General features: G+C 49.9%; 1 protein-coding gene across 2 annotated transcripts in view; it reads right to left on the bottom strand.

Moving 5' to 3' along the window:
* Gip (gastric inhibitory polypeptide) overlaps positions 1 to 5,996 on the bottom strand; it is a 6,386-nt gene extending 390 nt beyond the window's left edge. The window contains exons 1-5 of one of the 2 annotated variants that reach the window (XM_055620337.1): positions 5,934 to 5,996; positions 4,898 to 5,008; positions 2,944 to 3,090; positions 2,438 to 2,530; positions 1,622 to 1,723 (exon numbers count right to left, since the gene is read on the bottom strand). In XM_055620337.1, coding sequence (XP_055476312.1) covers positions 1,622 to 1,723; positions 2,438 to 2,530; positions 2,944 to 3,090; positions 4,898 to 4,986 — 431 coding nt within the window. In that variant the 5' untranslated portion in view covers positions 4,987 to 5,008; positions 5,934 to 5,996. The remainder of the gene's footprint in view (positions 1 to 1,621; positions 1,724 to 2,437; positions 2,531 to 2,943; positions 3,091 to 4,897; positions 5,009 to 5,933) is intronic. The other variant, XM_055620338.1, reaches the window with a different exon arrangement.
* Between the last annotated feature and the right edge of the window lie 8,079 nt (positions 5,997 to 14,075).

Below are 14,075 nucleotides of genomic sequence, written 5' to 3'. Positions count from 1 at the left end.
TGTGTGTGTGTGTGTGTGTGTGTGTGTGTGTGTGTGTGTGTGTGTGTATCCATGTGTCTGTGCATGTATGTATGTCCAGGCCACAGGCTGCTGTCTGTCTTATTTTTTTTAAGGTTTATTTCATTTTATCTTATGTGTGTTGGGTGTTTTGCCCACATGAAAGTATGTGCACAATGTGCATACAGAGCCTGTGGAGGCCTGAAGGGATCCTCTGGAACTGGAGTTACAGCTGGCGGTGCCATCACGTAAGTGCTGGGACAAAACACGGTCCTCTGGAAGAGCAGCAGGTGTTTAACCACTGGCTCATCTCTCCAGCCTCCGTCCACCTTTTTCTTTTCTTTTCTTTTTCTTTAAAAACAGGGCTTCACTATTTTCTCTCGATGTCTTAGAACTCACTATGTAGACCAGGCTGGCCTTGGACCCGCCTGCCTCTGCCCCTCAAGTGCTGGGATTAAAGGCCTGCACCAGCGCCCCTGGCTCCCACCATCTTTTTTAAGGAAGGATTTCTCACCGAACCTGGAGCTCACTGATTTAGCTAGACAGGCTGGCAGTCCACAGCGATCAACCTTATCTGCCTCAGCACTGGGATTAAAGGCATGCTGTGGTCCTGGCTTCTGGTCCCTGCAGGCCATGGGACTCAGCAAGCTTGTTATTTACCCATTGAGCTATCTCTCCAATCCCCCTTCTCCCTTTTCACCCCCTGGAAAGCACCCGCATCGGCTCCCTCCAGGCCTCCCCAGGTCCCAGCAAGGCTGGGTGTGTCTCGATTTCTGTGTATTGGATGCAGATCCTCTCCGCCATGGGGCACAGGGGTCAGGCCACCGTGTTTACACCCTCGAGCTAAAACAGAGCCTAGCTAATGGCCCCTGGGACGAACAGTGGCTCTAGAGCAGGGCAATGTGAACAAATATGGTTCCCAGCCCTGGGAAGGTGCCTTGGCCCAAAGGTCATGAGGGAAAGCTGAGAACAGAGCAGGCAGCCAGGTGAGAAGACAGAGGGCAGGAGAGCAGCATCTCAGCCGGAGGAAGCTGAGAAGGAAATCTTGCTGTTTTGGTTTTAATTTGGGGGGGGGCAGGTTATCACTATGTAGCCCTGGCTGTCTCAGAACTCGCTAATGCAGACTGCACTCAAGCTTCTGGGCTGTCTTCCTCAGATCCTCCTGCCGAGTGCTAGGGTGACGGATGTGAGACTCCACACCCCATAATAGATCCGATTTTAATGAATACTCTGTGGGTCTGAAAGGGGAAGTACTTTGCCAGTGTGTCCCAAGACAGAGATCTGAGTAAGGACTGAGCACAACGGCGCACATAATGGCACGCAACCACAACCCCAGTACTGGGGAGAAAGGAGGGTCATGAGTTTGGGGTCCACTGGGCTACACTCAGAACACCGGACCAGCCTGGGCTAAGCAAACAATCAAGCAGGGTTGGGGATATGGCTCAGTGGTAGAGCATCTGCTTAGCAGTTGCAGAGGCCTGGGTTCAGTTCCCAACAAGAAAGACACATGCGTGCAGACAGTGATGTCCAAAAACATGCAGATCTGAATACGTATGCCACTGTCACCTGGAAGCCTAAACTTCTAACACCCCCCAAAGACACCCCCCCCCCCAAGCTTCCCCACCTGAGCCGGCAGAGCTCAGTTTGGTCCACCATCCAGGCCAGCAGCTCTTGAATCAGAAGTTCCCTTAGCACATCTTCATCACTGAGGCTTTTGGGCAAAGAGCTGCAAAGGAGATCGATGGCAGGAGCCAAGGTGATTTGTTTTCAGACGGAGTCTCACTCTGCAGCCCTGGCTGGCCCAGAACTTGCTATGTAACCCAGGCTGGGTTGCCTCTGCCTCTCTCTGCCTCTGTCGTGTGCTGGGTTTAAAGCTTGTGTCGAGAGCTGGGGAGCCAACACAACTTGCTGCCCCTGGGTTATCTCCACCCTCAGACCTGAGCCTCTTCTGGGCTGCCGCCCTACCTGGTTCTGCCTACCCAGAGAATACAGGGTCCACCATCCCAGGCAAAACCAAGCACGGCTTTGCAGTGAGGTAGGTAGCTCACCCCCTCGCCTCAAAAACTATCTGAAAAGGCATCCCCGTAAGCTCAGAGAGAACCTCCCTGATCCTCACACTCATCTCAGAGCGCATGGCTGATCCCGGGAGTCTGGCTTTGGGAAGTTGCCCAGGTCTTCCAGTGGTCCCCTCAACCGCCTTCCTGAGGTTTGTCAAGGAGACAGAAGCTCTGGTCTGAGGTCCCTCTTCCCTGCTCTTCTTGATTCACGGAATCCATGTCTACCTTCAGTCACAGGACTTTACTCACTGGGCCCCCTTCTTTGAGCTCTCCCAGAGAGAGGCACTTATCGTGAGGCCCCTGCCCCCCTGTGCAGTATGAGGGGGGAGCAGTGAAAGCAGAGGGTGGGCGGCTCTGTTCCCCGCTCCCCACAGTGGGCTCACCTCCGCTGCACCCCTGTCCCCTCGCTTCCCTGAGACTGTCCTGCCAGCTCCAAGGCCCGGGCCTCTCTCTGGGTGATGTTGTGTTTCCAACTGCTGAAATGAAGATGATTCGGGAATTAGTTTGGCTGGAGGAGACAATTGAAGGTCCCCACCACACACACACACACACACACACACACACACACACACACACACACAGGCACATGCCACCGCCTGTATTCAGTTGCCTCCATCCCTGACAGCGCTTCAGAATCGAAAAGACTGAGCAAACAGCACCTTTCTCTGACTCCTCTCCTTACAAGTAAAGGATGGGAGAACCCATTCCGCCCCAGAGTGGTCTACTGGCCAGTCAGTGTCACGGCCCTGGTTACGGCCACTTCCTCATTGTCACTTATTGAAAGGCGTCTGTGGAGTTGTGCGTCTCCCAGCCCATGTGGTCACCTGGGAGCTGGTGTGAGCATAGCAGAGTTCGGCATGGGACAGGAGAGGTATAGGGAATTACTCACTCATTCTTTTTCCCCTTCTGGGCCAGCAGCCAATTCACAAAGTCTTGTTGACGGATCTTGTCCATGGCAATGCTATAATCACTGATGAAGGTCCCCTCTGCGTACCTTGGGCCTCGAGGTCGGGGGCCACCAAATTTAGCATGGGATCTGAGAGGCAAGAGATAGAAAACAGGATAGCAGTGAAGGGAAGGTGGGGAAAACTGTATGGCTTGATCCAGTCCTTTGGTTTGTAGTCATTAAACAATAAAGTGTACTCACGCCTGTGCTTGGAACAAAGAGTCAGGAGGATCACTGAAAGTTCAAGGCCAGAAGCTGGGGATTTAGCTCAGTGGTAGAGCGCTTGCCTAGCAAGTGCAAGGCCCTGAGTTCAGTCTGGAAAAAAAAAAGTTTCAAGGCCAGCCTATGCGATATAGCAAGATACCATCTCTCAATAATAATAATGATGATTATGATGAGGGCTGGAAAGATGGCTCAGAGGGTTAAGAGCACTGGCCGCTCTTCCAGAGGTCCTGGGTTCTAATTCCCAACAACCACATGGTGGCTCACAACCATCTATAATGAGATCTGGTGCCCTCTTCTGGCCCGCACGTGTACATGCAGACAGAACACTATACATAATAAATAAATCTGAGAGAGAGAGAGAGAGAGAGAGAATAAACCACACAGTATAAATGACCCATCCAAGAGTCGTTTGGGCCCAAGTTTCTGGGAGAGGGGCGTTGTTCGTTGTTTCAGTTCTAAGAAAGGGACCTATGGGTCTCATGCGTGTTAGGCAAATGCTGTAATGAGAAGTATCCCCCAGCCTCAACTCCCTGGGATTTGCTGTTGGTTTGGTTTTGACTGCTGTGTTGTTACGGTTTGGGGAAACACGGTCTCTCGTATCCCGGGCTGGCCTCAAACTCGCTCTGCAGCTGAAGTTCACCACGAACTCCTGCTTTTCTTGCCACCTCTCCCTGGCGCTGGGATATGACTTCCTAAATCTCCATTCTTTTTTTTTTGAAACAGGGCCTCCCTATGGAGCCCTGCCTGGCCTGGAAGCCACCGCCTGCCCCCGTTTCCGGAGTGCGGCGAATGAACTGACATGCTACCCCTCACTGGGATTTGAGTCTTTGTTTTCAACACCCACAGACTGGTCTCTCCTTGTGTTTCTGACAGCTTTCCCTTCCTTCACAGCTTACGCCAACTTCATTTGCGTCGTACGTGGATTATCCTCACGTCTGAAAGAGATGGGCTCTGCTTTGAAAAGTCTCTGCCTTGTTCCCAAACACAGCATCTGATTATATCACCACCACCACCCTCCTCTCTCCAGATCCTGGTCTCGTGATGCAGCCCGGGTTAGCCTGAAACTTTCAAACCTCCTGCCTCTGCCTGCCGGGTGCCGGGGTTCCGGGAGTGAGCTGCAACCCTCAGGGTTCCCCCCCTCCCCCGTCCCATCACTGTCCTGGCTTTGGTCCACAGTGCTCTGTGACATGTCTGTGTGGTTCTTCTCTGTGTGTGTCTGTGTTGGCCCGAGCCATCTGTGGACCTTTATTCACGTGCATCCTGACATGTGCCCGATGCACAGGAAGCTCCTATGAGATCTGAGTGAATGCATGCGTGCCTCAGTGGTGACTCTCAGCCACCAGAAAGTCCCTTCACAGACCTAGTTACCACAGTCTTTCTCTCTCCAACAGAAACTTTTTGTTTATTTCTGGGAAGGGTTTTTCTGTGTAGCCATGGCTGTCCTGGACTCACTTTGTAGACCAGGCTGGCCTCGAACTCAAAGATCCACATGCCTCTGCCTCCCAGAGTGCTGGGATCACAGGCATGCACCACCGTGCCCGGCTCAACAGGAACTCTTAATGAATAACCCTCTAATTCTGACCTTACAGCATGCCCAGGCTGCTGACTGGCTGGTCCCACCACCCCTACCCTCAAGCCAGCTTGCATTCCAGCCCCCTCCTTCCACTCTTACCGGAACTGAACCTCTTCATGCTCTCCCAGCCCGACTGCCAGGAACAGGAGCACCAGCAGCAGAGAGCAGGTCCTCACAGCCACCACCATCTTCCTAGATTGTGTCCCCCGGCTGAGGGAGGAAAAGGGCCAGGATGGCACTGAGGGCGTATCCAGGAAGCTACTTGTGGGAGCCCAGGCCGCCGGTGCTGAGAGCTGGGGTGGGGCAGGAGCAAGTAGGGGTGCTGGGCATTAAGTGAGGTAGCTGGGAGGGACATGCAGCCTTGACCCAGATCTGATCCCACTTTGTGGATTCCAAGAAGGGTAGGATGGAAGGTCTGGGAAGAAGCAAACAGCAAAAGGCCTAGGTGGTGGGAACCCCCTTCCTGGCTGCTTACCAGACATCACAGGGATAGGATTTGGAAAGATTATCCTCTTAAAGCCCGAACAGAGTTCATAGCAGCCCACCTTTCTGCTTCCCACTAAGCCCTTAACTCAGACATCATATCCCTCCCCTAAACAAACACCACGCAGAGACCCACACCCTATCCTCCTGCCCCCCTTCTCAGGCTTAACTATCTCAACTCAGAACTCTTCCTAAAGTTTCATCCACCCTTCTTCTGGGGTCTGGACCCATTTCAGTCTTCAGGAGAGATAGCAGATAGCAAGCGTCTAGAAACCTTCCTCCAGATGCCTGAAGGCCAGAGCTAGCCCAAGGCTGTGAGTCCTGGTCTCCTAAGAATCTCTTTGAACTATCTTCTAGATTCCGGGGCAGACAAGGAAAGAGAGGGTAAGGCGCCAGAGATCTACTTCCTCCCAGGCCAGCCCAGGCCTGTCCCAGCTTGCTTCCTTTTTGTTTCTTTTTCTTTCCTTCCTTTCCTTCTTTCTTTCTTTCTTTCTTTTTTTTTTTCTTTCCATACACGGTTTCCCTGTGTAGCCCTTGGCTGTCCTGGACTCACTTTGTAGACCAGGCTGGCCTCAAACTCACAGCAATCCACCTGTCTCTGCCCCCCAGAGTGCTGGGATTACAGGCACCTGGCTCCCAGCTTCTTTCTTACCCCACTGCTCTTCTAGCTCTTCCAGGAGGGCAGGATGAGGTCTCTTTCTTCTACCTGTTGGCTCTCAGGATCTTGCCTCAAGACCTGGTCTTAGCCTCTTTATATGCAGGCACCGCACATCCACTGATTAGCTTGAAAGCCTCTTATCTCAGGAGCAGTGTAAAAGCCCACTGCTCCTGCCCACTGGAGGCCATCGAGCACACCTAACGACCATTCCCTTTCCATCTAGGCTGGGCTAATGGATGATTAACATTTGGGTATCTCCAGCTTTATCTGGAGCCTGCCTGGTGGGCAGGGTAGCCTGAGCACCCCATTTTCTCTCCCCGCTTTTCTGTTCACAGGGCCCGCCCTTCTCTGCCCTACTTCCTCTTGGATGCTGTGGGCAGAAAGGGTTTCCTGGGTGAGGGCTGACTGGGATGGCACTCTCAGATGGAGGGTGCACTCCCACAAAGCCATAGGTGGGTTCTTGGGGGAACAGAAGGGATCGTGTTGGTCTGAATCCCAGAGGTAGGTGTTAGCTGATGATGGCGGCACTGTGAAAAGGAGGCCACCCCAGGGCAGGTGTCTTGAGAGTTTCTAGTGACTCTGGGTGAATTTAGAGCTTACAGTCACGTGGTTTCCTACTTGGGGCACTATACAAGGGATCACAAGGCACATTTACATGTTGGAGGCTCAAGAAAGATATAACTCCCTCCACAAAGATATTATTTATTTATTATTATTATTATTACTATGAATTGTTTGTTTTTTGAGACAAAGTTTCTCTGTATAGGCCTGGCCGTGCTAGAACTCACTCTGTAGACCAGGCTGGCCTCGAAGTCACAGATCTCTCTGCCTTTGCCTCCCAAGGGCTGGGATTAAAGGTGTGGGCCACCACTGCCCTGCTCCTCTCGATCAATTTTAATCCACCAGTGAAAAGAAATATCAAGGGGCTGGAGAGATGGCTCAGCGGTTAAGAGCACTTGTTGCTTTTGCACGGGGCCCAGGTTTGGTTCCCAGCACCCACGTGGCAGCTCACAGCCGCCTAGACCTCTAGTTCCAGGGGTCTGATGCCCTTTTCTGCAGCCCCACTGCACATACCCAGCACGTGTGTATACAGACAGGCAAAACACTCAGACACATAAAAATAATCTTTTAAAAAAATTAATATTTTAAATATTTTAAAAAGCTGGGTGGCGGTGGTGGCGGCACATGCTTTTAATCCCAGCCCTTGGGAGGCAGATGCAGGCGGGAAGGAATCTCAGAGTTCAAGGCCAGCCTGTCTACAGAGTCCAAGAAAGCCAAGGCTACACACAGAGAAAGCCTATCTTGAAAAACCTAAAAACGGGGGAGGGGAAGAGGGTAGGGCTGGGAGGAAAGGAGGGAAGGGGCAACAGGGTGTAAAATGAATCAAATAAATAAATAAGAAAAAATGAAAAAGAAAAAAAAAACTTAAAAAGAAATAAAGACCCTGTGTCATAAGACCTGATTTAAATAAACAAAACAGCAAGACCCTATCTAAAACCTAAGCCCATCCTCAAATCCCAAAGCCTGTCATCTTGTCACATCCTCTATCGTCACAGATCTTCTGAGGTCATTATTCTGAGCTCTGACTCAGGCCCTTCTATCCCTCATCAGCCAGAAGGAGCCGTAGGAGAAACTATGACACTGAGACCACGTCTCAGGATACTAAGGTTTCTCGGGGTTCATTGATGTCTCCCTCTAAATCCAGGGACCCTTGGGAGCTTTCTTTGCCTTAGCACAAGTACCGAGGACATGGCTATGGCACCATTTTTTTGGCAGTCCCGGAAGGCCTTTTTCTTGGGTTCTTCCTTTCCTTCTTCACTCATCCTGGTCCTTGGAACCCTTAACCCAGCAAGACAGTGTTCTGCTTATAGCTCCGGGGCCTAATCATGGTCACTCTGTGACTCCGGTGGCCTGGTTGGAAGATCCAGTATTGAGTTAAGTGCCCCTGTGGGATGAGAGGTCGCTGGACTGGAAAGACTGCTCACTTCAGCGTCCTGGAAACCTAGCCCGCCTACTCAGCCATCACTCGCCATTTAGACTGCCTCCTTCTCTGGGAGCGAGCTTTGCCTTGCATCTCCCAGCTACCAAGGGGCTGAGATTAGATGTCAGGGCACATTTCGCTTCCAGAGGGCAGGCAGGGACTGCATGAGGTCTTGCATGCTGCTGAGCAACACAGTTAGTGGACTTATGAGGGTTTGTATTAACGCCTGGGTGCTTCTGTCTGAAGGTGGAGGGGATCCAGAGAAAAAGTTGATGCCATTCTCTGGGGCCTAGACTCTGGTGCCAAAGCCAAGGCAGGGAGGGCTCTGTGGTAAGTTCCCAAGACCATGAGAGCCACCAGGTCCTCTGTCAATGTGTTCTGAGATGGTGCCTTTGCGCCCTTTCTGTCACCTCTTGCAGCCTCCTCCCAACTGTCCCTTGATTTCTTTGTTGTTGGGTTTTTATTTGATTGTCTGAGGCAGGGTCTTGGATGTAACCTTGGCTGATCTGGATCTCACTATTTAGACCAGGTTAGTTTCAAATTTGTGGTAATTATGCTGCTTCAACCTTCTTAGTGCTGGCAACAGAGGAGTGTGCCTCCATGGCCATTTTGTTTGTTTGTTCGTTTGAGACAGGTTGGCCTCGAACTAACTAACTCACTGTTCCAAGTGTTTGGATTCCAGGTAGGCACTAACATATGCAGGTTTTTTGCTTTTGTTTGTTTGTTTTTGTGTGTTTTTTTTTTGTTGTTGTTGTTGTTTGTTTGTTTTGAGACAGAGTTTCTCTGTGTAGCTCGGGCTGTCCTGGAACTCACTCTGTAGACCAGGCTGGCCTCAAACTCATAGAGATCCACCTGCCTCTGCTTCCCCCAGTGCTGGGATTAAAGGCATGTGCCACCATCACCACGCAGCCCAAGAAAGGGTCTTACTCTGTAGCCCAGGCTATCGTGAAACTCACTACGTAGCCCAGGCTGGCCACCTCTAACCCACAGAAATCTTCTAGCTTCAGCTCCCTCCCTGCTAGAATTACAGGAACTAACCACTACACCCAGGTTGTTTGATTTTGAGGCTAGAGTTTTGTTCTGTAATTCAGGGTGGTTTCAACTATGTGGTCCTCCTACCTCAGTCTCTTAGGCACCGGGATTTCAGGCATGTGTTACATTAAAAGTCTCCCCTTGAGAGTGAGGAGGTTCTTGTTCCCTGAACTGGGCAATCAAAGATGATGTGTCGGGGGCTCTGGGGAAGGGAGGTGGTAGGTTTGAGTCTACAAGTTTCTCCACTTCCGAGGAGCAGCAATGCCAAGAGGAGACCAGAGACAAGCAGGCATCCCAGGCCGCCCCAAATCGCACTTGGGTCCTGGGAAATTTTCGGAGGTTGGAAAGAGCGGATAGAATTTGTTCCTCGTAATTATGGGGCTGGGGACCAAACCCAGGACTTTGCAAATGCTAACACAGTCCACTTAGCACCCTCAGGACAGGCCTGCGGAACCCGATCAGACTGGAACCTGATCAGACTAGTTCCATAAATCCAAGCGGCAGCTCAGCATACCAGAGCAGAGCCCTGGTGCTCGGAGTCTCTGCGTGCTTTCGGGTGGGAGGAGGGGCCTCAGGAGGGAGCGGAGACCCCTTCCTGCTTCTCTACAGAAAAGTTCAAGATGTAGGGGGTTAGAGGACACGGACAGGGGGAGTCAGAGGATACCCCAGCTGGGCCTGAACTTTGTCAGGTGGAGAGAACACAGGTTAGGAGATACTAGGGGACCCTGGAAATCAGAGGTTCAACATGAGGTAGAGAGAAGCTGGTGTCGTGGACCGTCCGTGGGTGCAGTGCTTGCACTTGGAAGGCTGAGGTGGGAGAATCCCAAGTTCGAGGCTAGCCTAAACACAAAATGAGTTCCGGGCTAGCCTGGGTTACCCTGTGAAACACTCACACGCTCTCTCTCTCTCTCTCTCTCTCTCACACACACACACACACACACACACACACACACGAAGTGGCGGTGCACATGAGAGGCAGGCTCTCCCTGGCTTCCCCGCCCCTCCTGGGTTCTCTCAGGGCCTTTGCTGGCTCTTCCAGTCCCCAGCGATGACTCACCGCCACCTCCCCCTCACACAAGCACACAGACCCTGCAGATATTCCAGGCTCAGCCTGCCTCAGTGGCCTGCTGACTCAGAGCAGGCCTTCCCTGCCTTCGGTTCTGCGTTTGAAGTCCTCTTGTCTCCAAGCTCCCTGGCTGACTCAGAAAGTCAAGCCGGGTCCCCTCCCTGATCCCTCTTACACCCCTGCAGAGCAGGAGACCAGAGGTGACGCACACCCGGACCCAAAACAACGACAACAAAAACCACAAACTGCCAACAGTTCACAAACTGCCTACACCTCTAGCATCAGGGAAGCTGAAAGACTCTTCACACCTCTGTGTGCATCCTACCCACTACACACGTGTGCGCGCACACACACTCACACAGGTAAAAATAAGATAAATACGTGACTATTTCAAAATTATGTTTAGGGCTAGCGGAGTGGCCTGAGGTTGGGAGTGTGCACTGCTGTCCTGCAGAGGACTCAGGTTCGATTCCCGGGCACAGGCTGTCCACGGCTGCCTCTAACTCCGGGTCCAGGAAATGCAATGCTTTTGGTTTCAGCAGGCAGCTGGAAACACACACACACAAACCACACAGAGATACCGTATATATATACCGTGTTTAAATTAATTTTTATTTTTAATTACTATTATTATTATTATTATTTTTTGAGACCATGTCTCACTCTGTAGTCCTGGCTGGCCGGGGATTTGCTATGTAAACCAGGCTGACCTGGAACTCAGGAGAATTCTGTCTGCTTCTTCTGCCTCCCGAGTGCTGTGATTAAAGGCGTGCACCTCCATGCCTTTAGCATTATTGGTTTTTTTTGTTTGTTTGCTTTTGCCTTTTCGTTTTTTTCCTCAAGATGGGGTCTCTCTGTGTAGCCCTGGATCTCTTGGAACTTACTCTGTCAACCAGTCTACCTTCGATTTAGAGCCCCGCCTGCCTCTGCCTCCCGAGCGCTGGGATGAAAGGCGTGCACCACTGTACCCAGCTCAATTTTTAAGCTTCACTTATTAATTGGTGTGTGGATGGGCATCTGTGTGCCACAGGGTGTGGAGGTCTGAGGACAACTCTGGGAAGTGAGTTTTCCTTCCATGGTGTTCTTCCTGGTGCTTGAACTCAGGCTGTCAGGCTTGGAGGCAAGCACCTTCACCTTCTGAGTTATGTCGCGCTGCCCCACTGAGCTGTTGTTATTTATTTTAAAAACATAAAACTAAGCCAGGCAGTGGTGGCGCATCCCCTCGGTCCCAGCACCTGTGAGGCAGATGCAGGAGGATTTCTTTTGAGTCCAACTCGCTCGACACAGCAAATTCCAGGCTGGTCAGGGCTATATCGTGAGGCCCTATCTAAAAATAGAAAAACTTAAAAAAAGATAAAAGCAGTACAAAAAAAATAAACCTGTAGAAAGGCTTCAAGGAAATGGGAGGAAATGAGAGAGGAGGGTGGGGTGTGTCACCAAAATGTATACACACATACGAAACTCTCAAAGAATAAATGAAAAGCTATTTTCAGGGCTGAAGAGAAGGCTCAGAGGTTAAGAGCACTGGCTGCTCTTCCAGAGGTCCTGAGTTCAATTCCCAGCATCCACATGGTGGCTCACAACCATCTATAATGAGATGTGGTGCCCTCTTCTTCCCTGTAGGCATACGTGCAGGCAGAATACTGTATAAATAATAAATAAATCTCAACACCAATGTATATAAAATAAAAATAAATTTAAAAAAAATCATACTCCCTCCCTCTAGGCATGCTGGAAAGCATAGGGTATCCATTCCTGGGATATTCAGAGGACTGAGATTCCTTCCCCTGCAAGGCAAGGCTGCATAGGCAAATTTCTTTTTCTTTCTTTCTCATAGCCCCAGGTGTCCTGGAACTCCCTATGTAGACCAGGCTGGCCTTGAACTCATAGAGATCCACAAGTGTCTGCCTTCTGAGTGCTGGGATTAAAGGTGTGCACCACCACCACACCAGGATTGTTTGGGCAAATTTCAATGTCTTTGCCTTTGGTGGAATTTTGCAATTTGTATAGAGCAGACATTCTGTGTGTGGCCATGGCATCTTTTGCTATTCCTTGATCAATGAATTTTTTTTTTGATAGGTAGCATTTTCTTTTTCAAACCACTGGGCTCATGGAGATATAACAGAGGGTCTCTGTGTGGTGAAAATAATGGAAACCAGTCACTTAGAGAGAGGAAGCGGCACGGATGCCATCCTGTGGTTTCCAGTGTGTCGGAGAACACATCATCTAGGACTGATGAAGGAGATTCTCCGGGCTTCACCTCCAGAGGATTGCAGGGTGGCTAAGGAGAGGGCTCAGGGTTGGAGAGCGGTGATGTGCCTGCAGGATTCGGGACTTAAGGGCCACGTGAGAATCTGTGTGCTTGTTCCCCTGCCTTTTGTAGCGTTGGCTCCTAAGTCTCAGCGCGCGTACCATCTCATTTTACTATGAAGACATGTATAATTAATCAGACCGTTAGCTAAAGTCAGGCCACATCCGGGATTGATCTGGCGAGTTGCAGTTAACCTTCAGCTCTGGGTGCTAATGGAAGAAATTCTGGTGGCATGAAATCTTGGGACATCAGATGAGCCTAAACAACCCTTGATTTGGTTTGCAAGCGTATTCTTCGATGGTTCCTTTGAATTTTTGTTTGACGTTTTAATAGTTTACTGTAAAATATATACTGGATTCTGTCTGGAGATCTTGAAAATTATGAGAAGGGAAGGAAGGAGATGGAGAAAGAGAAGATTAATGAGTGGTATTTCTAAAGAGAATTATCAGAGTTCTTATTTCAGTGTTTCAGCCACCCTCCCATTGCTGGAGTTTCTTATCAGATTTCTCTCTCTCTGTCCAGAGTCTCACGTTGGCCAGGCTGCCTTCAGTCTTACTACTAGATAGCTGAGGGTGAACTTGAACTCCTGCTCTTTTGTCCACCTTCCAAGTCTTGGGATTATAGGCTTGCAGACACTGGGCTTTAGTATGACAACTCTGTAATTAATAAAGAGATTGTATAGAGCGTACCCACTTCTCCCGAAAAATAATCAGAACCTGTACATAGCTGCTGCACAGCTCCCTATTTTTGAAGTACTCCACTGGTCTCTCTGTGATCCTCTCTGCGGGAATCAAGCGCATTCTGCTCTCTTTGGTTCACTTCTTTTGGATGTATAGCGAAACAATTTACTGCTTAGTTTTATGCATTCTTGAACTTACAGAATTAGAACCGTAATGCGTGTAATTCCTCACTTTCAGAGCTTTGGGTCACTGTGAGAGTCAGCCGCGCCGGTGCACGTCCCTTCTTCCATTGTTGCTGCTCACGGCTACCCCACGGCACGGTTATGGTTATGGCAGGCTTTAGGGGTTTCTGGGTTATGACAAATGTTGCAGTAAATATCATTTTATTAAGACTATTACATTTCTTCACTGTGTGCCGTGTGCACTTGCAGACGGCTGCATGGGTGCTTGTACCTACAGAGACGGGTTCTCCCTGTGCAGCATGTGGGTCCTGGGGATTGGGCTCAGGTTCTTGTCCACAAGCATCTGTACCTTTGAGCTCTTCCACTGGCCAAGCTATGGTGTATCTCTACAGGGATTAATGTGTACAGCATGCCCTGCTTTTAAACGGCTTTTCACTTTCCTTCTTTCCTTCTTTCCTTCTTTCCTTCTTTCCTTCCTTCCTTCCTTCCTTCCTTCCTTCCTTCCTTCTTTCCTTCCTTTCTTCCTTCCACTATATAATCCTGGCTGTCCTGGAATTAGATATGTTGACGAGGTTGGCCAGAAACTCACAGAGATCTGTCTGCCTCTGCTTCTGTATCATGAGTGCACACCTCACCTGGCTAAAGAGTGTTTTTATTGTTTTTAAAATTGTTCTTTCTAATTATTCAAAAGGTTTAAAAATCTTTTATACAATCATATGGAATGTAAGTGCAAGATGCTATTTTACTATATTCTATTTTTATTTTTCTTTCTTTCTTCTTTTCTTCTTTCTTTCCTTCTTCTTCCTCTTCCTTTTCTTCTTCCTCTTCCTTTTCTTCTTCCTCCTCTTCTTCTTTTCTGATATAGGTTCTCTTTAAATAGTCCT

The sequence above is a fragment of the Psammomys obesus genome, unplaced genomic scaffold, assembly GCF_907164565.1.
Source record: "Psammomys obesus unplaced genomic scaffold, mPsaObe1.curated_primary_1811, whole genome shotgun sequence".
NCBI classification, from domain to species: Eukaryota; Metazoa; Chordata; class Mammalia; order Rodentia; family Muridae; genus Psammomys; species Psammomys obesus.
Note: the sequence above shows the minus strand (reverse complement) of the source record. Positions and strands in the feature narration are given on the sequence as shown.